At 33.3% G+C, this 25,125-nt stretch overlaps 4 protein-coding genes across 7 annotated transcripts; 3 read left to right on the forward strand and 1 right to left on the reverse strand.

Moving 5' to 3' along the window:
- The first annotated feature begins 3,047 nt into the window (after positions 1 to 3,047).
- On the forward strand, positions 3,048 to 8,200 carry LOC107933334 (uncharacterized protein At5g08430). Of its 2 annotated transcripts, none has more exons than XM_016865522.2 (11): positions 3,048 to 3,287; positions 3,364 to 3,475; positions 4,258 to 4,337; positions 4,479 to 4,666; positions 4,744 to 5,611; positions 5,779 to 5,891; positions 6,116 to 6,175; positions 6,455 to 6,505; positions 6,596 to 6,666; positions 6,930 to 7,177; positions 7,307 to 7,445. In XM_016865522.2, the coding sequence occupies exons 2-11, from the start codon at positions 3,381 to 3,383 to the stop codon at positions 7,405 to 7,407; spliced, it is 1,875 nt and encodes a 624-aa protein (XP_016721011.1). In that variant the 5' UTR covers positions 3,048 to 3,287; positions 3,364 to 3,380; the 3' UTR covers positions 7,408 to 7,445. The 2 variants fall into 2 exon arrangements, with proteins under 2 accessions (XP_016721011.1, XP_016721010.1); XM_016865521.2 differs by lacking the exon at positions 7,307 to 7,445 and adding an exon at positions 7,458 to 8,200 and having other exon boundaries at positions 3,051 to 3,287.
- A 1,864-nt stretch (positions 8,201 to 10,064) lies between these two features.
- Positions 10,065 to 14,206, forward strand: LOC107933327 (uncharacterized). 3 transcript variants are annotated; one of them, XM_016865514.2, is made up of 14 exons: positions 10,065 to 10,242; positions 11,227 to 11,346; positions 11,437 to 11,496; positions 11,586 to 11,687; positions 11,777 to 11,860; positions 11,944 to 12,062; positions 12,158 to 12,259; positions 12,349 to 12,465; positions 12,557 to 12,622; positions 12,775 to 12,841; positions 13,276 to 13,329; positions 13,406 to 13,495; positions 13,587 to 13,646; positions 13,733 to 14,206. In XM_016865514.2, exons 1-14 carry the CDS (start codon positions 10,225 to 10,227, stop codon positions 13,874 to 13,876), a joined length of 1,203 nt encoding a protein of 400 aa, XP_016721003.1. In that variant the 5' UTR covers positions 10,065 to 10,224; the 3' UTR covers positions 13,877 to 14,206. The 3 variants fall into 3 exon arrangements, with proteins under 3 accessions (XP_016721003.1, XP_040967629.1, XP_040967631.1); XM_041111695.1 differs by lacking the exon at positions 10,065 to 10,242 and adding an exon at positions 10,608 to 10,741; XM_041111697.1 differs by lacking the exon at positions 10,065 to 10,242 and adding an exon at positions 10,699 to 10,707.
- A 1,284-nt stretch (positions 14,207 to 15,490) lies between these two features.
- Positions 15,491 to 18,039, reverse strand: LOC107933362 (cationic amino acid transporter 1). Its single transcript, XM_016865546.2, has 2 exons — positions 17,475 to 18,039; positions 15,491 to 16,902 (listed from the first exon to the last, which is right to left on the reverse strand). The coding sequence occupies exons 1-2, from the start codon at positions 18,034 to 18,036 to the stop codon at positions 15,506 to 15,508; spliced, it is 1,959 nt and encodes a 652-aa protein (XP_016721035.2). The 5' UTR covers positions 18,037 to 18,039; the 3' UTR covers positions 15,491 to 15,505.
- A 3,168-nt stretch (positions 18,040 to 21,207) lies between these two features.
- On the forward strand, positions 21,208 to 24,824 carry LOC107933321 (protein OSB3, chloroplastic/mitochondrial). The gene is made up of 7 exons (XM_016865509.2): positions 21,208 to 21,645; positions 21,739 to 21,874; positions 23,048 to 23,141; positions 23,901 to 24,004; positions 24,076 to 24,208; positions 24,304 to 24,374; positions 24,456 to 24,824. The coding sequence occupies exons 1-7, from the start codon at positions 21,332 to 21,334 to the stop codon at positions 24,594 to 24,596; spliced, it is 993 nt and encodes a 330-aa protein (XP_016720998.1). The 5' UTR covers positions 21,208 to 21,331; the 3' UTR covers positions 24,597 to 24,824.
- Positions 24,825 to 25,125: the final 301 nt, after the last annotated feature.

Here is a 25,125-nt window from a genome sequence, read left to right on the forward strand (position 1 = left end):
AAATCGATGTCGTGATTAGTCCGACGACCAATCCAATTCTAAAAACATTGGTTAGAATTTTTCATTCTGACATATGTTAATAGTTGGATAATGAGATTTTAGTTTAATAAAATTATTAAAAAATAAAAAATCGATTCAACTGTCTGGTTCCTAAGTCAACCGATCTAATGGCTTTCCTTGGATTGGTAACCTTGTCGATTTCAAGCTAATTGGTCCAGTTCAAGTTGTTATGATTTTTTTTAAATATTTTAAGTTTATATTAATTTTAATTTTTTTACAATTTATTATTATTTTTTAAGAATTCTAATACGTTTTTTTAATTTAGATATTTTAAATAAGTTTTATTGTTTTTAAATTTATTATATTTTTACATTTTGATAGTATTTATAATTTTGTTATAATGTTTTTATAATTATAATAAGTTTATATCATTGTTAATATTTTTTAATATTTAATAATTTATTTTTTAAATAATTTTTATGGGAAAAAGATTGATAAAACCAGAAGTTACCATGTGTCACCATCTAATTAGTTTGTCAATTTATTTTAATGGTTACGGAAACCGTTAACGAAGAAGCTTAATTGATTTTTTTAGTTAATGACAGGGACTTTATTGGGTGTGAATTTAATAGAGGGGCTTAGTTGTTGTTGTTGTTTTTTTTTTTGTAATTTCTTAAGGACTTTTTTTGACATATAAGTCATTTAAATAAGTTTAAAAAAGTAAAATATTTAATATTTATTTTTCTAAAAGTCCAAAGTTCTTTTTTAAAAAGGGTAAATTACACTAGTAGTCACCCAATTATTAGTAAGTTTCTTTTTTGATTACCCAACTACGAAAAGTTACAAAATAATCATTAAGAGTTCAATTTATTTTTTTTAGTATCCAACTTTAACCCTCAACAATTATAAATTATGTCAATTTAGTCTTGATACTAAAAAATTAACTCTCAACATTTACATATTGTGTAATCTTTTTTTTTTTGCAATTTTGCTTCTTCTTCTTCTTTTTTTTTTTTTACATTAAGGGTTAATTTTAAAAAGAATGATAAAATATGGAAATCATTATCTTGGGTATTTCAACATTTCTATTTTTATATATGTCAAAACCATTTTTTTTAAAAAAGTTCAGGGTCAACTTTTATTTAAAAATGAAAATAGAGTCGCCACCAAACTTTTTTGTTTAGGTGTGATCGGATTACCTCGTAATTTGATTGTTTTAATAAAATATTTTGTTTTACTAAAATAACGATTTTGGTCTACGAAATTCAAGAAAACGGGTTCGGGAGTCGGTTACGTATAACGAAGGATTAGCACTCTCGTAACGCCCAAAATTGGTACCTAATTGATTAGTTAATGTCTTAATGTCGAAAGTTGAAAATCCATAAAGAATTTAAAAATACAATCCTCCCATTTTTTTATTAATGTTAATTTTACAAAAAATGTTTGGATAAATCGAAGCGGATGCTAAAGACTTTCTTGTCCTAAAGTAATAAAACGTCACATCCAATACGTTAGGACACAACATTTTAAACCCTCGAGAATAAACTTGTCTTTTGATTTTCAAAACTCATGCATTTTAATTTTAAAAGGGTATTCGGTCATTTGGGTTAAACGAGAAAAATCGAAACAAAGTACGTTACGGCACGACTTCACAAATTTCCAAATACAGAACATTGCTTTTAAAAATAATATTTTTTTTTATGAATTTGGGTAAAAATTAATGTAATGTTTAAAATGATATATGTGTAGTTTATTTGATTGTGTTTAAAAAGAAATCGTTTAAAAACGTAAAAATGGATCGTACTTGGCTAATAATGATAGTGCAACATTTATTTATTTGAAGTATATATATTTAGTAGTTACTTTTTGGTTAAATATGCTACAAGTTTTTCTACTTTTCATGGATTTAGAATTTAGTCCCTTTTCAAGAATTTAGTCTTATTTATCAGATTTTAAAATTATGGTTCAATGGTCAACTTCAGTGAATTTAAATTTAAAAGAAGATTTTTTTTATTTTAAAATTTTTTGAAATGAAAGTTGAGGATTAAATTTTAAATGCTGAACAGTGTAGGGAGCTAAAGCACATTTTAACCTGAGTTTTTTATATAAGAAAAAAATTAAAAATTAATTTATCTCAAATTTAAAATGTTTTATAAGAATACCACAAGGAATATATCTTAACAAAGCATGTTGTAGAATGTTGGATGTAATTTAAGGAAACAGGTTAATTTTTAATTGTTTTGAAAAACAGGATGCATTTTCTCTCTAAATGTGATAGGCATATACATGTATTACTATTTATATATAAGGTTAACAATTAAAATATATTTTTTAATTTTTTAAAAAATTAATTAATTATTAATGTGACATATACATGAATTGCCCTATAAATGTTACATGTTGAATTTATCACTTGACGCAATGATTTCACATAATTATATCATGTGAGTTAAAATCTTAAATAATAAAAGAATTATAGGATTTAAAAAAAATCAAAATGGCTATAATTTTTTAATAATTAGTCACTTAATTTTTAAAAAATAAAAATTATTGAAATCACTTAAAAACTATAAAAATTATGAAACATATTTTTAAATTTTTAATTACTAATGTGACATATACATGAACTATCTAATAAATGTCCCATGAATAAAATTAACAAATAATTCAATATTAATGACTAAAAAAACAGAAAAAAAATTAAAAAATTAAAAAATATTTTTTTAAAAAGTTTGAAGATCAAATAAATCATATGCCTATTTTAACTTTATATGTATGTTGTGTACAATCTTGTGAACTTATCACTTGACGCAACGATTTTATAATATTGTATCACGTGACATACATGTAGAATGATGAACAAAATTACTAATAGAGATTTTACTCTATTTTTCTAAATAATTAAAGAATTGTACTATTTTCTTAAAAAAATAAGTTTTTAATTAATTAGTCGCTTTATTTTTTAAGCATAGTACATTTCATTTTTCCAATTTTGAAGCATCATAAAATCACACTACACACATGCATTACCTTTTTAATGTTTAATTTTAGAAGAGAAAACATGATACTGAGAGAAAACTAAAAGCCAATCATGTTGAAAACAAAATAAAGAATACAAAGTTACAATATAATTCACTAAATGCTAGTATTGGTTTTTCATTTCTTTCTTCTCCTTTCTATTTTCTACCAGTATTTTGAGTAGTAATGGTTTTTTCGCATTCCCTTTTATCAACACTTTGAAAAAATCCAACAGAGCTGCATTCAAGGGGTTTTGAGGTTCTAATAAGGTATGTTCATCTTTGGGTTGTTTTTATTTTTTCAAAAAAGAAAAGGGTTTTGTATAATTCTTGTTTGTTTCCCTAGAAAATTTTTGAAGGAAAATGGCAAGGAAAAACACGAGAAAAAAAGAAGAAATCGCTGAAGATTACTGCTTTTTTTGCAAAGATGGTGGTTTGCTCAGGGTTTGTGATTATAAGTAAGTGTTTATCTTCAACCCTTTTTAAGCTTTACCCAATAATTTATTAAGTTTTATTTGTACAGTCATTTCGAGTTTTTGGTAGGTTCAGATGTTTACTTCGATATGATTTGAAAGACATTGTTTATTCAATTATAATGGTGGGTTCCCGCTGATACTGATGCTTGTAGGACCATTTCTGGTTTTACACACTGCCCTAGACCAAACGGGGTTTAAGTATATATACAATACAACAAGGTAAAAGGAGACAAGTTGTCACCTTGGTTTGAATATTATCAATGACAATGCTTGTTATTATCCAATTATTACTGTGATTAGAGCAACTTTAGGCTAGTTTAGCATTCTCGTGCAGTTGAAAAGTGTTTTTAAAAAATGCTCTAGAAACATAGCTTTTTGGTTTGATTTTAAGGCAAAAGCTCTTTGTTTATGTGTATGCATGTATGTATGTACGTGTGTATTGTACTTTTACAGTCCAGGACCAGGACTCGGAGGTCTGGGTGTAAATAACAGGGACAACAAGGTACAAGGAGACAAGTTGTCACCTTGGTTTGAATGTTTATCAATAATAATGCTTGTTTATTACCCAATTGTTATTATGATTAGAGCAAGTTTAGCATTCTCGTGCCTTTGAAAAGTGCTTTTAACAAGTGGGTTATTTCGAAATGTGCTTTAAAAAAGCAACTAACGACTAGCTTTTTGGTTTGATTTCAAAAAGCAAAAGACTTTTGGTTGGTGACAACATTTCTATGATGAGCTAATTGTTGCAACTTGAATTCTTACAGGAACTGTCTCAAAAGTTTTCATCCTCAATGCGTCGGAAGGGATGATTCTCTATTGGAAACCGATGAACGCTGGTTTTGTGGTAATTAACGAATTTTCCCCCTTCTTTTTGGTAATTTGATAAGAAAAATATAATTTTTATGCATAAATTTCGTCTTATACAAACATCTCATGTTGTTAGAACATATTGTGTAATAGCTAACATGGTGTATCTATGTTTCAGGTTGGCACTTTTGTTTCATTTGCAGTAAACCTGCAAAATTTCATTGCTTTTGTTGTCCATCTGCCATATGCGGGCGTTGTTTATGTGACGTTGAATTCGCAATAGTCAAAGGGAAAAGGGCTTTTTGTAATACGTGTTTAGAGCTTGCTTTGCTTATCGAAGACAAGAAGAATGTCAATGCCAATGGGGTATGCTTTTCTTCGAGATTTCCGTTCTTGCAGCTAAAGATATGTTTTTGACTTACCAATTTCCAGTTTATCTGCAGGTGAAAGTAGATTTTAACGATAGAGAAACATATGAATTTCTTTTCAAGGGCTATTGGGAATGGGTGAAGGAAAAAGAAGGCTTAACTTTGAAACAACTGCATTCCTCAGATCGGTTGTTGAAGGATGGTAAAAACTATGATTTTCAAATGAACTGTAATCATAGAGAAGAAGATACTGGGGATTTTGAAGATGATAGTATATCGGAAGGTGATGATTGGGCTGATAATCAAGCACGACGTAAAAAAGAAACGAAAGGAAAACTTTCTTTGAGTAACAGAAAGAGAAAATCAAAGAAAATGGAATACATTGGATGGGCATCGAAACAACTTACTGAATTCCTAATATTCGTTGGTAAAAACGTGAAGCAAGAGTTGTCTCAATACGATGTTGCAACCATAGTTACTGAATACTGCAAGGAGAACAAGTTGTTTCACCCAGAAAAAAAGAAGACGGTTATTTGTGATGAAAGGTTGCAGTCTCTTTTAGGAAGGAAATCGGTTAATAGAAACGGTATCTATAAGCTACTAACGGTTCATTTTTCCGAGAACTTGGAGCAATCAGAAGATTCGGTTTGTTTTAGTTCGAAAGAAGATGATAATATCTCTGTGCCTTGTAATAAAAGGCAGAGAAAGTCGAGTCCGGATTGGAAGTTTGAGGAACAAGAAACAGCTACAAGTCCATCAGAAAGCTGTTTGGCGGCCATTGTTTCGAGAAACATTAAGCTCATCTATCTGAAGAAGAGTTTGGTACTGGAACTAGCACAGCTTGATACATTTTACGATAAAATGGTCGGAAGTTTCGTGAGGGTAAAATCGGACCCGAATGACTATTTTCAGAAGAACTCTCACATGTTAGTGCAAGTTAAAGGTAATTTGTTGTCAATATGTCTTGAACATGTCGTTTTATGATACGGTTTTACCTTGGTGCTGCAACGGTTGACGTTTTTAATGTGCTATGTGATTATCATATATTTATATCTCGAATTTACTCTAACTTAACTGATTAGCCTTCTGCTTCATATTACTTCTTCATAGGTATAAAGGACACTTCAATGAAGGAAAATACGAATTCTACGATTCTCTTGCAAGTTTCTAACATGGTAAAAGATATTCCTGTTTGCAAACTATCAGACGATGACTTCACTGAGGTAACTTGTTTTTAATACGTTTCGGTATTCGTCCCTCTTCTTTCCAAAAAAGAATTACAGAGTTTTAGTAGTTGTCAGGTCGGAATTAACCTGAGTAACAACTTCCTTATCCGTGAAAACTATATAAAATCTCGATTTTTCTAGTTAAGCCGTGAAAACTATATAAAATATCGATTTTTCTAGTTAAGCCAAATTTCATGTTCAATGTGTACTACTGTTTGCAGGAAGAAATTGATGATTTAAATCGGCGAATGAGAACTCGCATGCTTGAAAGGCCAACCGTCGTAAGCTCTTAAAGTTAATTTAGGAATTTACATAGGATTTACAATTTATTTACATTTCTTCATATACTGTGCCATATCGAAGCAGCCTTTTAAACATTGATGATAATTAAGGTGAATTATGATAACATCATCGATTTATAAAGTTGTGGCATCTTTTACTGGACAAAGTTAAATGTCTGCCATGGAAACTTAACGGTCTATTACCGTTACCATGTTTCTTTTAGAAGTGAAAGCATTTTTTCATGCACTATTACTAACCCGAATGCCTTGTTGGACCAGCTGGATCTTGAGCAGAAAGCTAGAAGCTTACACGAGGATATAACGAAACATGTACGTATTCTGAATTCGATATTGTTGGAACGCATAATGCAATGCATTTTAAATGGATCTTAAATATGTTGATTAAGAATAATGTGCCAGTGGATTACGAAAGAGTTGGCTTTATTACGAAGCCAGATCAATCGGGCGAACGAGAAAGGATGGAGGAGAGAATATCCTTTGATAAAGTTTCACAAGTTTATAGTACTAAGATATATACAAAACTCTCGATAATTAATCGAGTATTTCCGTAGGTAACAACAACAATGTGTTTGATTCACATCATCCATTTGTTATACACTTTTTAGTGCCAAAATTTAACAAAATACAAGTTTGTTTTATGCATTTATGTGCTACATGTGCTTTTCCATCAAAAAACCGAAAGTAGTATGCATATCTTGAGAATAAGAGAATATGACCCTTAACCTGTTTTTACGCTCTCCGAGTACATGTATAAAATGCAACTGCTTCAGACACCTTCAGAACAATCACGCCTAATTCATGAGGTTCCAGAAGTGGTTGCGGAGCCTGAACCTTCCTCCGTGGACTCACTGAGAGAATATAGAGAAGAGCATAAAGCATCACTGGAACCAATAGCCGCGAGATCAGTTTCTAAAATTCAAAAATGCAGTTCGGAGAACAATGTCGTCCCTTGTTGCCAGAACGATGGAATGAATGCTGCAGGTATGGTATGATATGCATATGATTTAGTTTCATTTGTTGTGTTCTCTAATCTCGGAATTAACCGATTCCGCTAGTGCATCCCATTACCTATTAGTCAAATGAAGATCTCAACATTTTTGGAATCTCTAGGAGATGAAATGATCCTTCTTTGCATGAATTCTCGCCCTCCAGGGGGACAACTGATATTTGAGGGAAGCCATTGCCCTGAGTTTCGGTTAAAATGCATCTAGCAAATCATTTAGCTTAACTGAATAAAAAGTATTTGGTGTCCCTATTCCAGAAGGAAAGCAACAAGACCTGGAGAAGCCGATTATTTCTGGGAACCAAAACTCTCAACAAGTAAGCCCTAGCTGGCCCGGGACATCCGTTCTTCACTTATCACCCCAAGAAGAATCAAATCAACATAAAGACGGTGAGATGGGGGAAAAACTACCTCAGCCCGTTGATATCATTGAGCATTCAAAGTTGTTAAACCGCAAATTCGAGGTGATCGAATTAAGTGACGATGAAACAGAACATGCTAGTCCTGCACTGAGCCATAAAACATTACAGGATCATGATTGTTCTATATGGTATTGCATTGGTCCTCAAGGTAACACCAAGGGACCGTACTCGATGAAAGTACTTAAACAATGGAGCGAATCAAGCTCGAGCTGTTATGAGTTACGGTTACGGTTCAAAGTTTTCAAGAGTGGTCAGAGACCAGAAGATGCATTGCTTCTCACTGATGCTATTCAGCAGCACTTCAACTGTTAGTTAAAAAAGGTAAAAATATTTTTTGACCAATTAAAGCTTCTGTTTCTTTTTGAAAGTTTGATAGCTTGTTCTAAATGATGAACAACAGCATGAATTTTAATTCATTTTTTGCTGTTCTAAGAAAATCCCATAACAAAAACCTGGGGCTGTTCATGTTTTGTTTTGAAACTGAAACTTCCTTTGTTTGTGGGATTGAAAAAGGTCAAATTTAATGACTAGTCCTTGTACTTAGCTCCAATATCCTTCTGCAAGTCTTCTTGTTGTGAAGATTCGATTCTTAATTCGTACTGTATTATATATATTATATTAATTAATTAAATAATAATTTATTATTAAATACTAAACTTAGGAGGAGTAAGATTACAAGTTTAAGGGATCCCTTGTTTAGTTGAAACATCATGCTATCCCCATGTTAGTTTTCATTAAAGTATTTACAAATTAACAATATTCAACTTATATACATATTAACATCTGCAATTTTTATATATATATATTGCACATGTTAATCCAGTCCATTAAATTGGTTAAATTATTGTTTTGGTCCCTCTGTTATAATTTAGTTTGATATTGTTTTATTTTCTGTTTTCGTAATGTCATTAGTTGGTTTGAATAAGATAGGTAAAAAGACATTTTCAGTCTCTCTCAATTTTGATAGAGCAAATCCGTCTCTCTTAAAGAATCGGAACAATTTAATCCCTTAATTTTGAAAGTGAATAACTAAGGATAATTAATCATAATGTTACATAAATTTGACTAGTATAATAACAAATGTAGCTCTAATAATTTAGAAATTACTTAAGTTTTATATTATTAAATTAAATTAAATTAAAGATATAAATACAAATGTAGATTTTATATTATTGCTTAAGTTTTTGATCGAATTGGTGCCATGTTTCAATCATAAGTCTTTTAATTTTACGAAGTAATATATAATTAAGTGATTTAAATAAAAATTTATGAGTAAATTAGTGACTATTTTAAAATTTTTTAAAATTGAATGATTACAATGTAAATTTACTCATAATTACGGGTGTAGTTATTAAACTTTAAGACAAATTCAACTACTACGACATCCTTAAATGGTAGTAAAAAGAGAACATGGATAATGCATAAGACGTGGTGGCCAGATAATAGCGAGTACATTGTGTATTTTATACTCGAACCCGTATTTTATACTCGAACCCTCCACTTCTTTTGCACGTTTCTTTATATTATATCCCGTGGAAAGCGGCGCGTGTCCGTATTTTCCAACTTTGACAACGACAGAACAGAGGATCTTTTACACACTCGAAGGTCTAATTTTGATTTTAGTCCCTATACTTTACAAAAATTTGATATTTAAATTTTTTTAATCTTTTTGACATAATTTGATTCTCTAATTTTTTAATGTTATTAATTTATCAGAATTGATAACATTTTTTATTTTCAAAGCACTCATTTAACATATAAATTTATTATTACTAAAGACGATGTCGAAAATTATGTGTCGAGATAGAAATAAAATTACAAAATTTTGAGACCAGAGCAAATATATATATTTAATTTGAATTATAATTTTTAGGAGGAGTCAAAGATATTAAGTTTATATTTAATTAAATATCAAAAGTGAAATAATTTTATTTAATAAAAATAAAAAATTTAATTAAACCCTTAATTAAAAAATTACACTAATCTTCAACGTAATCATTCTTTCACATAAGTTATTTCATCATTTAATTGGTTTGTCATTAATTTAAATGGCTTAATTTATTGCTAATTTTTTATTAAACTCCAACTTGAGTACAATTAAATAATTTTTTATTAGGGGCTTAACTAATTTTACAAATAAATTTTTAGCATTTAAACCAGAAACGTTTCATATTATCAATTAAATTACATCAAATTAAAGTAAAGGATTTATTCAAACTTTCAGAATAATACAGGGACTAAAACCACAATTAACCCTAATAAAAACAAACAAAATAACTAAGGGAAAAAACGGCTTTTAAATGCTTCCCTCCCTGTGTTCCACTGCTTATATAATTAAAAAAATATTTCCAGAAGGAATTTTACTTTTGCTTTGTCTCTACGACATCGTTTCCTTCTATTGCGGAAGTTGACTGCTTTAAGACTCTCCCCTATCCCTTTTCTCTTGTGTCTCTTTTATCAAAGATTCTCCCTTTTTTTTCTTGCTTTCTTCTCTAAACTTTCTCATAATAATGTAAAATCATAGGAAAAAAGATAACTTTTTTGTTTTTTTTTTAATTTGGGTATCTATCAATCTATCCGGGTTTTGTTTTTTTCATGCAAAGATGAAGCCTTTCAATTGTGTAAGTCTCTGTTTCAAACCATTTATGGAGTTAAAGTTCCTTCGCTTTTTCTGTTTTGTCTCTAATTTTCTGCTTAAATTATCTAACTGATATATGTATATGTATGTATATGGCTTTACTTGTGATTATAGTTTAAGATATTAGAACTTAGAATCCACAGCATGTTTAGTGGTAATGTTAGCTTTATTTGGTTCTTTTTATGATTAAAAAAAGGTTATAAAGTCGTAATCACTGGTGATTAAAAAAAGTTTAATCCTATTTTGTGCTTGTTGGTATGAAATATTCCTTGAATTTTGTGGATAATCCAGTGTTGATGGCCAACTACGGGTTTGGCGGAGGCCGGTGGTTCGCTGGAGGCCGAGAGCCGTAGGTTGACTTCTAAGAGAAGTGGGAGGGGAGCTCTCCCTTTCTAGACCCTTCTTTTGGGTCATAAGGGGTTGGCTTATATAGCTTCAAGTACCCCGAGTAAGGCAGCCAGAAAATTTTTTAGGGCGCTGAGGTTAAGTTTTATATTTTTTATGAGAGCTAAAATGTAATTTCACCCTTGGCTTATATCTTGATAGTTTTCAGAAGGACTAAATCGAAATTCTAGCATCTTTGGGGGCTAAATTATAATTTTACCTTATATTTATTTAAAATTTTATAAAATTTGGGGACTAAAGCAGTAATTTTCCATTTTGAAGGGTGCCCTTGGAGTGAGGTCTCCATGTGTGATGGTTGACCTGGTGAGGTCTTCCAAGCGCAGTGGAGGCATAGAAATTTAGTTTGTTTAGAGGGAAGATTGGGGAAAAAAGGGGTAGTGAACTTAGTAATATTTTGTTTTATGTATTTGTGTGTGTGTGTATGTATGTATGCTAAGAAAGGTGACCATATTTCTAATTTAAATAAACAAATATATATGTATGTATGTGGTAATTTTGAATGATTCGGTCTTTTTGACTTGCTTGATTTCTTCCGCTTGACTGTTGTTTCATTACCTTGTAGGCTTATGTAGTTTCGGATCCGAAGAATAGGGCATGTTTCCGCAGTCTCTTTATCGTAGCAGCTTTGGTCTGCGGTGCTTATTTCATTAGTAATGCATTTATCACTAACGAATACAAAGATGTATGTGTTTCTCCTTTTTGTAATCGTTTCGTTTGAAGTTCAATTTTTGTATTTTTTTGTCATGGGTGTGATTAATATGCTTGTATACAGAGATTATCGAGATGGGAAGTGATTAATATGCTTCGGAATTCAAAATCTGTTACGTGCAAGGTCAGTTGTCTTTAGAATAGTTGATCAAGTCTTTTGAAATGTTTTTCCGATTCGTAATCTCTTGAAAATATGTTTCTTTTCCCTTACAGAATCAATGCAGGCCACCTGGGAGTGAAGCATTACCTCAAGGAATCGTGGTCAAAACATCGAACTTGCAAATGCAACCATTATGGAGCGACAGTGTGAAAAACGTATGCATAAAAATAATTTCTGGAATAAGACATTGTGCTACGATTTGATCTTATTCAATTGTCTTTTGTGCTATACACTGAAATTTCAGGTCAATCCTGAGACATCTTCAAACTTGTTAGCCATTGCTGTCGGGATTAAGCAAAAGGAAATCGTGGACCAAATTGTTAAAAAGGTGCCTCGCGTTCTCCGATCCTTTCGTTTATCTCTCAGATATTGGATTACATTTTAAGCTTAATAATATTCATTAATCTGCAGTTTCCCGTAAGTGATTACGTCGTTATGCTTTTCCACTACGATGGTATCGTGGATGAATGGAAAGATTTTGAGTGGAGTGATCGTGCCATACACGTGTCTGCAGTGAATCAAACAAAATGGTAACATTGTTTATACCGAGATGTTCATCTTTCTTGTCCGCACCTGCATGCATGTCTTATACGTGCTAGTCTGTTGCTATGGGATTTTGTCGTAGGTGGTTTGCCAAACGTTTCTTGCATCCTGATATAATTTCCAAATACAAGTATATATTCCTTTGGGATGAGGATCTCGGAGTAGATAACTTTGATCCGAAGCAGTAAGTATACGTCCTTCCCTACTCGTTTTTTCACACAGTTGTTATAGAAGTTGATACTGAGCTTAAATCATGTTAAAAACCTTGTGTAGATATTTATCTATTGTTGAAGGTGAGGGGCTTGAGATATCACAACCGGCACTCGATCCTGTTAAATCAGAGGTGCATCATCCAATCACAGCACGGAGAAAGAATTCAAAATTTCACAGGTTAGTGGGAAATTAAGAGCCGAAACCTTAACTTGTTATGACATATGATGTTCTTTTGATTTGCTGGTTTTTGGTCCCTGTTTTCTAACAGAAGGATGTACAAATTTAAAGGCCACGGAAGGTGCGATAGTCAAAGCACAGCTCCTCCATGCATAGGGTAAAACTAGTACTAACTTCTCAGTTCTTGGATGCTATCTTTAAAACTTGATACCTTTCGTATTACGACAATCTATTGCTTCGGTTATTTGAAAAACAAGACATAGAATATTCGTTGTTATTCTTATGCGGTTAATTCGATATGCTTTGCAGTTGGGTGGAAATGATGGCCCCCGTATTCTCAAGAGCTGCATGGCGATGCGTGTGGTATATGATTCAGGTATGAAGTACTTTTCGTAAGCACTCAGGCCATTTCAGTTGCATAAATACTGAATATTTGACGACAAACGGTGAATTTATCTGAGAGGTCCCTATATTATAGGGACTTGGCCAAATTAGTCCCTCTACTATTAAATGGATCAATTTAGTCTCTTTACTTTTAAAAAGAATCAAATAAGGCCAAATTGGAATAGAGTTAATGTCTTCAAAATTGATCCAGTAAATGTCAATTCTGTTACACTTTGGACTTATTTGATTCTTTTTAATAGTAGAGGGATTAAATTGATCCATTTACTAATAGAGTGACTAACTTGATTCAATTATAGACTTCCCTGGTACTTTAACCGACGAGAAATGCACCTTTGTTTTGGTCATCTTTATTGAACTTCATTTATGATCTCTAGAACCATTCGCTAATCTTCCTTTACCGTACAGAATGACTTGATCCATGCTTGGGGTCTCGATATGCAGCTCGGTTATTGCGCACAGGTAAAATTTTCCAAACCAGATAACACCCCTTTCCGATTCTCATCAGCATTCCACTGATATTCAATCCTTCATTCAGGGCGATCGTATGAAAAACGTAGGCGTAGTCGATGCTCAGTACGTAGTTCATTTTGGTCTTCCTACACTCGGCGTTACTGAGGAAAACGAGGCAAGTGATCTTTTACTCTTAGTTCTAAACACTTTTCCCCGACATATTTCACCGCTAAATCTCTGATTTGTTCATCTTCTCATCAACACAGCTAAATTCCACGGAAGTTAAAATCACTCAGAGAGAGCAGTTACCTAAATCGGAATCACCGGTATGTTTTTTCATAAAACCCGAATTTCCCTAACATAAGATCATTGTGACAAAGTTGTAAAAACCGTAACGTCTTTGACATTGCAGGCACCATCCGAATCCCATAAAATCGACAATAGACCTGAAGTAAGAAGACAATCGTTCATCGAAATGCAAACGTTCCGGAAACGATGGGAAAATGCCGCAAAGGATGATGAATGTTGGGTCGATCCTTACCAACAAATGAGCTAACAAAAAGCACTCATTAATTTTATCCATACTTCCAAGTAATATATATAAAAGGCTTTTCATATATGAAAAAATTACAGGCATTGGAACCACAGCAAGTGAAGGCTCTTTATATAGTTTTTTTATTTTATTTTATTTAAAAATTTGTTTAAATTTGTGAATGTGTAATAGTTTTGGGTCTTATTTTTGGGGTGTTATTCATTATTCATTTTGATGTTAATAAGACAATGTAAATATGGTCTGTTTGTTGTAATATTTTGTAATGTTGTTGTTGGCCTTTTTAGGGTTCCTCAATTAATGATCAATCAAATGACTTGATTTTGATTTTTTTCATCTTCAATTTTGAGTTCGGATAATTTTAAATTTTTAGATTATCTTGGGATTTTCTTTAATTGTATTATCATATGTTTGAATTATTTCGAAATTTGACTACTTTAGGTTGTTTTTTTTTAAATTTAAAATATATAAATTATGGTTTAACGTGGATTATATATATAAATTTTGATTTTATGTAATTTTATGCATGAAATTTTAATTTGATTTAATTCTTTTGCATTATTAACACAATTATTGATATAATATTATTTTATATTTATAGATTACATACGTAAATAATGATATTTATCTAATATAAAAATAAATTGATGTATTTGTTTTTTTAAATGTATATGAGTAAATTAAAATTAAAGTTTCGTATACATTTGAACTACAATTAGAGTTTCACATGTATAATTATACTAAATTGAAGTTTATGTATACAATTGTACATTAAATCATATTTCATGTATAATTTTGAGATTTATCCCTAAATTTAAATACAATTTTTTTAAAAGAAACTAAAATTGAACTATAAAATTTTAGAAGGTGAAAAAGGTAATTTTATTATTATACCATATTATATATATTTTAAAATTTTCATGTGATTTAGAATTTTTACTATTTTGTTGATTGAGTCTTAGCTCAATTGGCATCAACATTATTGTGACGTGGGTTTGAGTGTAGTGAAGTATTTTATCATTTTATTTAAGGGTCTTAGAAAAATTACGAGTAATTCTAAATATTGTATCAAAAACACAAAAATTAAGAATTGTGATACTATACTCATACGAAAGGAAGTAAATAAAAAAGAATTCTTACTATTTTGGGATGGCCAAGACTATTTGCCGTATTCAAGATTTTAAGAACTTGATTAGCGATTAAAACTGTCATGTTACTGGTTTATCCAATCGGTTCGATTAGTACATTCGGTTTAATTAAATAATTTATTAAAAAATTATAAAAATAAAAATGTATATCAAAAATCCGATTCAACCGGTTCTTTTATAATCAAATCAAGTTAAATTGAATTTGTGTTTGAATTAATTAAACGAAAATTTCTGAGTTGGAGTTAAAATTCTAACTATGGACTTTTCTCCTTCAATTTAGATACATAAGAGGATGGTAGGTCAATAAGAAAGTTTTGTGTATGATAGTACAATTTAATATAAGCTATTAACAACTTGAGAAACAGAAATTCCAAATAGAAATAATTAAGATCTCCATGCCAAGCCACCTTAATTACTTTCACAAGCATATATATATATATTAATGAACAATTTTTTTTATACGTTGTAAGGCAGGCATGCATGCATATCACTTGGCTTCATCTAAAGACACACCACTGGCAGTAACGGTACTAACACTTTGCCCTTCTTCAACCCTTTTCCAGCCATCTCCGATCCGATTTTCTCCCGATTCTTTCGCCGTATCGTACGACGCGTGTAACCCGAAAAAGAAATAATACAACAACAAAACACACGTCCATATCCCGAACCTTTTGAATGATGCACCATCAATCGATCCCAATAGGAATATATTTATCGCTATAGACAAAGATGGCAACCATGGCACCAATGGTACACCCCATACCTTTGGTTTCCTCGCTTGTTTGATGAACACCGCTATTCCCGAGGTGGCTAAGAACCAAATCGGCATCGTAATCACGTACGCAACCCAATCGTTGTTTTCACTTACACCCCAATAAGTAGCTGTTGCGGTCGAAGACCCTAAAATAAGAATTAGGCATGTGATTAGTTTGTCACGGTCGGTCGTACTCGTCTCTCCGCTCACGTAATAACGTCGAACTATAAGAGCGAGAGCCACGAGCAAGAAGATGAATAACGTCGATATCGAGAGAAGATCGGCGAGAATCTTGAGATCGGTGAAGAAAGCCATGATCGCGATAAGCATGACAATTGTGGCGTTGATTGGTGTACCGGTTTTCGGATGGACTTGTGCTAGCCATGGTGGCAACATGTGTGTTCGAGCAATATGTGTGAGGTATCGAGCTTGACCAACGGCACCGACAAGTAAGACCGTCGTCATGCCTTTCAACGCACCGGCGGCCACGACGTACTTAGCCCATGACATCCCTACAGCTTCAAACGCTACTGAAAACGGTGCGTCCTTGTCTATCTTCGGGTACGGTTGCATTAAGCATAACACCACGGAAAGCAAGCAATATGCAGCCGTTGTTATCGCCATCGAGCCTACAAGACCGATAGGGATATCGCGAGCGGGGTTCTTTGTCTCTTCGGCCATCGTCGAAACAGCATCGAACCCAACGTAGGCGAAGAAAAGCACGGCTGAAGACTTGAAAATACCACGAACACCAAAGGGAGCGAAGTTGCTATAGTTTTTGGTATCGGCTTTCGTAAAACCGGCGATGATTATGAAGAGCATAACGATGACGTGGATGATGGAAGCGATGTAATTGAAGCGTGACGAGCCCTTTGTGCTAAGGACCGCGAGAACGCATATGACACAAACGACAACGACAGCGATAGGATCGAGTTTACTGTAGTCATTGGGCATGCTGTGGACTATGATGACGAAATCATCGGAATCATGGTTGCAAAGGGTGGCGAAATAGGAAGTCCACGACCGAGCCACCGCAGCACCACCGATAACGTACTCCAAGAGGATGTTACCGGCAGCAATATAGGCAATGAAATCACCTAATTCCACTCTAAGGTATGCAAACGAGCCACCTGAAAAATGAAAATTAATTTAGAGAAATTAATGTTAAAATATGCTTTTAATCCCTATATTTTTCATACATTTGTAATTTAGTTTCTTTATTCTTATTTCTGAAAATTTAATTTCAAAATTTTTTGGATTTTAAAATTCGTGATATTTTGAAATTAAAAAAAAATTCACTTGATAATCATATAACAAAAAATAAATTTATTTAGGAGTGAATATAGAAATCTTATTAGTAATGTTTGAAATTGAATTATAAATTTTTTAGAGGTTAAAATATAATTTTATCATTTATTAATTAATGAGTATTTCGTATTTTTAAGAAATTAAATAGATTTTTTTTATTTTCAAAGAAAAGATTAAAGTGTAATTTTATTATATATTAATTTATAATTCTACCATTTGTAAAAGGATTAAACTATAAAATTTTCATTTTGGGGAACAATGTGTTAATTATTGGACTTAAAAAAGTACATAGAAATTGTAGCATATTTTAATTAGAGATTAAATATCAAATTCAGCACAATAGAGGGACTGAAACTAGAATTAGACCTCAGATAATTATTAGTATACTATTTACCAGCAACGGGAATTTCAACGGCGAACTCAGTGTAGCAAAATACGGAAAGCATGGCTGACACTCCGGACACCACGAAGGACAAAACCACTGCGGGGCCGGAGATTTGTTGTGCTTGAAGTCCGGTGAGAACGAAAATTCCGGATCCGATGACGGCACCGATACCAAACCAAATAAGGTCCCACCACGAGAGGTTCTTCTTCATCTCATGTTGGCTTCGAGCCTTGATTTCATGGAGCTCCGTCGAGTCAAGCGATCGGGTCAAAACCCGATTCATGAACCGATTCGGAGTTTCTTTCAGCGCTTGGACGTAATTGCCCCAGCTCTTAAACGATTTCTCAGGGAGAAAATCGTCTTTTCCGCATGAACACCCTCGTCGCCTTAACCCTTCGTCTTCCCCGGTTACACCATCAACCCCCATAGTATTTTTCATCACAAAAATGAAAAAAAAAAAGGCTTTTAAATTAAATCTCTCACAAAATGTGAGAATTTTGGGTATTAAATAGAGGATTAAGGTAAGTGTACTAATCCGGCAATAGATACTGAGACAAAAAAGTTGTAGCATGTCTGTTCGAAAATAACCAATGATTTCGATTAAAAATTGAAAAATATCAATAAAAATATTTTATTAAACTAATCAGTATAATTGTCAATATAATTTTTATGGAAAAAAATAAAAATAAAAGACAAAACAAGTAGCAATGATTCCCATTCACTTTACCACCTATCTAAATATGTTTAGAATCTTACCTATGCATTTTCATTGATGAATAAATATTATTTTTTATGAATTTTTAATTGTTTATTTACTTGGAGAAATTGTTGCTGGAACTAATAGTGGTTTGATTGACTAAAAGACAAAACTTATATTTCAAAACAGAATAATCCAAAACCAAAAATACTAAAGGTGCCGTAGTGTGTCTGCTTCATCGTTCTAAACCTGAGAATTCAAACTTGAAACCTGGAAATGACGGGCAATGGAGTTCAAAGGAGGGAACGAGAGAACTCAACATGGAGACGAGCTCGGGACAGAAAGACACTAATGTGGCTCAACAGGAGGAACCTGAGGGAGGGAATGGATGAGACGCTACCTTCACAAGACAACCAGTCTTCGTATATGGAAGTGAACCAAGAGATGCGAGCAAGAAGGAATGCTTTAGGGAGTTCCAACCCTAGGTATTTGAGGAATGCAGGGAGAGGTACAGGAGGTGGAATCTAAGAAGTCAGTTTGTAGAAGCGACTCGAAGCCGGGTTCCCATTTTTATCTCTCCTCCACCTATGCTGCCATTTCTGAATCTCCCTTGCTCAGCATGGCAAGTTCTTGTCCAGAGAGACCGAAACAATGTGGGAGATGGCCAATCGTTCATGGAGATTCTGAGGGAAAGATTGGAACAGGATGTGATGGAAGCTCACCTGAAAAGGCTAGCGATATCAGCCTTCGAGCTTCTGGTCAATCCGAGAATCTATACTTTTCGATCCGGGTGAAGTCCTTGTTGATTCAAGGGACCCCATCAGGGTGAAGTTAAGACCTTTGTTTCCACTTCCTCGGAGACAGGTAGAACCCTCAACGCAGGGAGCTGAATCTCCCACAAAGTCCACCCACAATAATCTGTGGCACTGCAGAGTTGCTCATCACCATGAATTCCGCCAATCTGTTTGGGATATGGTCAGATTCTACGACCCTCATTTGATGATCATCACGGAAACCAGGGCCTGTATTGGTGACGTCAGAAACGTTGTGGACAATCTACCTTTTGATGGATGCATGGACACTCGAACCATAGGTTACCAAGATGGGATTTGGCTCCTTTGGAAATCCAACATGGTCACTGTCGAAGAACCGTGTAGCACGGAACAAGAGACCCATGCACTCGTCAAGGTACGTGCTTCTTCCATCTCTTGGTTATTATCTGCTGTATATGCTAGCCCTAGGCTTGCTGAGCGTAAACTGTTATGGAGTAACCTGAAATAGGTGTTATCTAGGCTTGATAAAAAAGGTGACTAGTAAGCATAAATTACCTTGGATTATCACGGGTGACGTTAATGAGGTGTTATCTAGGCTTGATAAAAAAGGTGGTCTTCCTGTTGATCATTCCCGTATTAATGCTTTTCATGATTGTCTTAATGCTTGCAACATGTTAGATCTCGGTTTTATTGGAGCATGAAAGAGTACGAAGAGATTCTTGATCAAGAAGCGGACCTTGGGATTATGAAATCTAGAGTGGAGTGGCTTGTTGAAGGTTACTAGCTTCTTCCACCTCACTACTGTTAAGAGAAGAAGTCACAACAGGATTATTGGTTTAAATAACAATTTCCGCACTTGGTCAACTAGTAAGGAGAGGATCAGCTCAATCATTCGAAGTTATTTTCATGATTTGTTTAGATCTAGTAGGGAGGTCAATGAGTTGTCGCCTCTACATTCTGATCTTCAGTGGCCTAGACTTACCTTGGATGAGAAATTCTCTTACTGCCCCTTTGAGTGAGGTGGAAATCGCGAAAGTTGTTTGTTCTTTCCGAAATCTCAAGCCCCTGGCTCGATTAAGGATTATAGGCCTATCAGCCTTTGTGATAGAACGTATAAGATCATCACTAAGCTGATGGTAACCGGATTAAGGCCTCTTTTGGAGAAAATGATCTCCCCACTTGAAGGCAGCTTTGTTCCTGGGAGACAAATTACGGACAATGCTGTTATTGTGCAAGTTGTCCATTCCAGATAAGCTTGAATGGAGTTTCATTAAAAAAAAATCTCGAATTGTTTGATTTTCCTTGTAACTGGAGGAATCTGATTTTGGATTGCATATCCTCTTCCACTTTGTTGGTCCTTAATGGTGAACAACTTCCTATGGTCGAACCTTCTCGAGGCATTAGACAAGGAGACTTACTCTCACCCTACTTGTTTATCAAGTGCATGGAATTTCTAAGCTTGCAAACCCATAAAGCTTGTGAGGAGAAAAGATGGAAGCCCATCCGTGCACCTAGAAGTGATCCTAATATTTCTGGCCAAGGGAAGAACACAGGACATATGTAATCGTATTGTAGGTGCAGACATGCCCTTTTTGTGACCAACAGCAGGAGACTATCGAGTACCTTTTTAGTAACTGCTCAGTCACAAAACAATGGTGGAACAGCATATGGCCTCCTATGGCTATGAACCAGTTGGTTCAGGGAAATTTCAAGCTGAGCTTTAGGCTCTCAAGGATGGATTGAAATTAGCCATAGAAGCTAATATTTCGAACCTTATTGTATGAACCTCATACGTGCCGAGGCCGTGGGGGAAGTGATGTACTGTAACACTTTTATCTGTCAATCTATTTTGCTCTGTTTCTGAAAAAAAAATTCTGTCCTTGAATTTAAGCATTTTTTCCACCTTAACCTTTAAATTTTTATTTGATATATTTTAGTCTCAAAATTTAGCAGCTTTTCTTGATTTGGTCCTTAAATTTGGATGCAGCATTGCAATGCCACTTCATCACTTTGAAATTTTTTTCTTTATAAATATTTTAATAAATTTTAGTATTTTTTAGATTTTATATAATTTTTTAAATATTCAGGTAATGATGAGATATAGTATCAAAGTACATTATCATATATTAAGAGAATTCAAGTTTAGAAACTAAATTGGAAAAATTATCAAGTTTTGAAATTAATATAGACAAAAAAAAAATATAGGGATCAAGTTAAAAAAAGTTATCAAGTCCAGGGATTAATTGTTGTTTTATCCCTTTATTTTATAAGTGGCATACCCGACATTTGGTTGAGCGTGAGCCTAAAAGAAATAAGCAAGGGTTTTAACTATTAAAGCTCAGTTAAGCCGTAGCTCTTCTTCTTCTTCTTCTCCACCAAAAACACCACTCAAAACAATGAACTCACTAGCAAAATTCGCAGCTTCACAATCACATAATGCCTCAAGAAGGTGGCTAGCTTCGCAGCTATTCACCACTTCAACCGCCGCCAAACGCTGCTCTAAATCCGGCATACCCTCCGACACTAAACCCCCAACAGCACAGGAATGGCCTAGGCCTTCTAAGATACCTTACCAACCCAAGGCGGCTAATTCCGTCACCCTTTCCGGTTACATTAATATGCCCGTACAATTCGAAGCTGCTTCCGATGGGAAATTCTGGGCTGGCACTGTTATTTCACAGAACCCTTCCTGTGATTCTCCTCCTCTTTGGTAAATTTCCCATTTTATTTCGATTTTAATGAAATTCACTGTTTTTTATTTTACAAGTTTCATGATTTTACTTGCGTTTTCTTTTCATATTAGGATTCCGATTATTTTTGAGGGTGATTTGGCTCACATGGCTGCTTGTCATCTTAGAGAAAATGATCATGTTTACATTGATGGGCAACTCAGTGCTGATCCACCTTCTAATGCAACTCGTAATCAAGCCAGTGTACAGGTATGAAGCTTAAATTGTTCTAAGTATTTGTGGGAAAACATTTTATTTTGTATATGATTAGCAGTTGAGCAATATTGGGATATTAGGATTGAGTTCATAATAGGTGTAAATGAGAGACAGGTGCTCGAAAGTTACTCAAGCATGACTCGAATGGTAATTATTGAGCTGAGTTTGAGCTCAAGCAGCTCGAGTTATCGGTTGAGTCGAATTTGATCTTCAGTAATATCTAACTTGAAGGGTTCGCTATACTTATCAAGCTTTTTGTTTTTAATATTTTTATGTTATTAAATTGCATTATTACCTTTAATTATAGTATTATTAACACTAAGTTTAATTATTAAGTCGTGCTCAAGTTCAAGCTTAAATAAGTATGAGCTTGATTGAGCTTAGTTATGAAAATTGATAAACAAGCTTAATTGAGCTTGAGCAGTATAAAAGTACCATGAAAGCTCTTGTACTAGAAGTCAGATTACATTTTGCCCCTTTAACTCAAAAAATGGGTAATTTAGTTCGTATACATTAGATCAAAGGGCAAATTGGTCATTTTTGTATAAGAATTCATCCATTTGTACTGATAAAAATTGTGTAGTTGACAGAATAACTAGAGAGACTCATTTTTAACTATAGAAATGAATGAAATTTTTAATGGGAGAATCAATTTGCTTTTTGATCTAATATAAAGTAACTAATATTCCTATTTTTCTAGTGGAGGGACAAAGTGCAATCTGACTCTTAATACAGGAGCCTACATGATACTTTTACCAGCTTGAGCTCAAGTGGCTTGATTACTTCTCGAGCTTAAAAATAGATGTTCGATTGAGCTCAAATAGAATATCAAGCTTCAAATTTTTAGTCAAGCTTGAGCTTGTCGGTATTTGGGCTTGACTCGATTACACCCTAGTTCATCACTCTATAAATGTGTGGTTCATTGAGCATATGGTGGAAAATAACCTGCCTAGTAAAAATATTACTCTCAAACATAACGCAGCTATAAGATTTGTCCTAATGTTATTAGGTTAACTGTGTAACCTAGTTTACAAATGAAACTGATGAAGATATCTTTTTATCATCAATGTCCATAGTTTTCTTTTTCTTAATAAAAAGATGTATTGTGCATATAGTTGAGAGATACCATCTCCAGATGGTGTAATATCCTTAGCTTGTACATGGTAGGTTATGGTGCATGCTATCAACTTTGTCGATGAATCATCTACCAAGACAAAAAGCATTGCTTCCTTTAAAACCAAAAGGACCTCAAGGCATTCTGGTGAGGCTCTATGGTTTTATCTTATAGTATTTTTCGATCATGGATGAATATAAGTTAATTTCTTTTAGATGATATATTTTGTATTTTAAGTCTTTCATCAAAGCTGAGATTTTTATTATGTCTATCGGCATTGATGCTAGGTTACGGTTGACTAGAATGTATATGCATTGTATTCTACTAGAAATTGTTTCATATATGGTAAATGTATCATGGAGATCCTTTTATTTGTGGTGGACTTCCTTCTAAAAAAATAGTCAAATTAATCATTGTATGATAGACCAAAAAGCAAGTTGGTCCTTCTGTTAAAATTTTCATTTATTTTTACCATTAAAAATTGATCTCTATATGTCAGCATGAGGAATATGTGGCACGTCATATATCAATGTCTGGTTATTTTATCACTTACGCTTATTTTTAATAATACAAATAGATGGAACTTTTAACAAAAAGAACCAATTTGCTCTTTAATCTAACAGTACAGGGACTAATTTACCTATTTTTTTGAGTAGAGTGGGCAAAATGCAGTCTGATTCCTAATATAAGGGCCTCCATGGTACCTTTACCTTCGTATATTGATTCCATCAATGAATCCAACGGAACCTGAGTGATCTCAGTTTTCAATCTAAAGGCTTATGCTTATCATCTCGATTACTGAAAGTTATTGTTGTTTGAAAGTTGCTTCTAGCGCTTAATTTTTATGTTTTTGTTGGTTTTAGTCTTCGCCGAGCTCACTAAGTAGACTTCGTAACTCTTTTTCAGATAGTACTGGGAAAGATGCTGAACCTGCAGCGAATACATGGAGAGATCTTCTAGATAATCCAAAAGAATGGATGGATTACCGTGAACATAAGCTTAATGGATCAGTAATCCTCTCATTCGATTCATCTTTTGCCTTCTTTGCCATGGAATTAGTGCTTATCGTTTTATTTAACAGGTAAAACCCAAATATCCTGATTTTAAACACAAAGACGGTGTTCTTGCACTTTGGCTCGATAGTGCACCAAAGTGGGTTGTACCAGAACTCGAAGGACTGAAATTCGATATTCCTAAACTGAAAACACCTAAAGGTATAATTTTTAAATAGATATCATATTGGCTTCATTGCAATGGTTTGAATATAGTATCTATGATGATGATGCATGGTGTCTTATAATTTGACTAGATTTAGTGGAAGGACCCTGGAAGGACTTGGTTGAAAACCCGAATAAGTGGTGGGACAATAGATTGCAAAAGGTAAAAATGAGAGCTGTTCTACTTTTTGGTTGAACTGAGTTTTATTTTTGTCATTGATTTATTGTTTCTTGCCACTCGCAGATAAACGGCAAGGTGAAGGAAAAATACCCCGATTTCAAACACAAAGAAACCGGCAAGGTTTTATGGGTTAGTGACATGCCAACTTGGGCGGAATCTAAGTTGCCGCCTTTAAATAGTAAAAAATGGTCCGGCAACTCATGAAAGGAAATAGGTAAGGCTAGTTTAGCATTACTTTTGTGGTCGAGAAAGAACCTTAGGTTGGTTTCAAAGTGGAATGAAACAGATTCATTGTTGAGTTGACACACTGAGTTAGCAACAGGGGTTAAAAGGTGCATTCTTTGTGACTGTTATTTCGTCTTTGTTGCAGGGATTAATTTACTTTTGTTCAAATACAGTATATATATATTAGAGTTAATATATCTTTTGCTCCCTCAACTTGGTCACTTGTATTATTTGACCTAATTAGTATTTAAACTTCAATTCCAATATACACTTTGGTACCTTAGTAATGATACCGCTAAAATATGTTAGTGTAATATTAACGGTCAATATCATGGTGAAATTTAGTAATTTCAAGTTTTGACACGTAAAAATTAATAAATAAATATAAAATTTTAAGCACAAGGAATTAATTTGGATAAATAGCAACTATTTATCTAGATTTATTCTGGATATATTTTAATAATTTTATATATTTTTTAAAATATGATGTGAAATAATATATTTTATA

Source organism: Gossypium hirsutum, chromosome A04 (genome assembly GCF_007990345.1).
Source record: "Gossypium hirsutum isolate 1008001.06 chromosome A04, Gossypium_hirsutum_v2.1, whole genome shotgun sequence".
Classification (NCBI taxonomy): Eukaryota; Viridiplantae; Streptophyta; class Magnoliopsida; order Malvales; family Malvaceae; genus Gossypium; species Gossypium hirsutum.

What these genes read in the sequence shown, in the direction of transcription:
- LOC107933334 (XM_016865521.2), top strand. Translation starts at nt 3,381, where the DNA reads ATGGCAAGGAAAAACACGAGAAAAAAAGAAGAAATCGCTGAAGATTAC. An exon ending in TGCTTGAAAGGCCAACCGTC is followed by an intron (nt 6,176 to 6,454) that starts GTAAGCTCTTAA and finishes TTGTTGGACCAG; the next exon opens with CTGGATCTTGAGCAGAAAGC. An exon ending in ACGAGGATATAACGAAACAT is followed by an intron (nt 6,506 to 6,595) that starts GTACGTATTCTG and finishes ATAATGTGCCAG; the next exon opens with TGGATTACGAAAGAGTTGGC.
- LOC107933327 (XM_016865514.2), top strand. An exon ending in CAAAATCTGTTACGTGCAAG is followed by an intron (nt 11,497 to 11,585) that starts GTCAGTTGTCTT and finishes TTTCCCTTACAG; the next exon opens with AATCAATGCAGGCCACCTGG. An exon ending in AAGAATTCAAAATTTCACAG is followed by an intron (nt 12,466 to 12,556) that starts GTTAGTGGGAAA and finishes GTTTTCTAACAG; the next exon opens with AAGGATGTACAAATTTAAAG.
- LOC107933362 (XM_016865546.2), bottom strand. Translation starts at nt 18,036, where the DNA reads ATGCTACAACTTTTTTGTCTCAGTATCTATTGCCGGATTAGTACACTT. An exon ending in CGTTGAAATTCCCGTTGCTG is followed by an intron (nt 16,903 to 17,474) that starts GTAAATAGTATA and finishes TTCATTTTTCAG; the next exon opens with GTGGCTCGTTTGCATACCTT.
- LOC107933321 (XM_016865509.2), top strand. Translation starts at nt 21,332, where the DNA reads ATGAACTCACTAGCAAAATTCGCAGCTTCACAATCACATAATGCCTCA. An exon ending in AAGGACCTCAAGGCATTCTG is followed by an intron (nt 23,142 to 23,900) that starts GTGAGGCTCTAT and finishes ACTCTTTTTCAG; the next exon opens with ATAGTACTGGGAAAGATGCT. An exon ending in GGGACAATAGATTGCAAAAG is followed by an intron (nt 24,375 to 24,455) that starts GTAAAAATGAGA and finishes TGCCACTCGCAG; the next exon opens with ATAAACGGCAAGGTGAAGGA.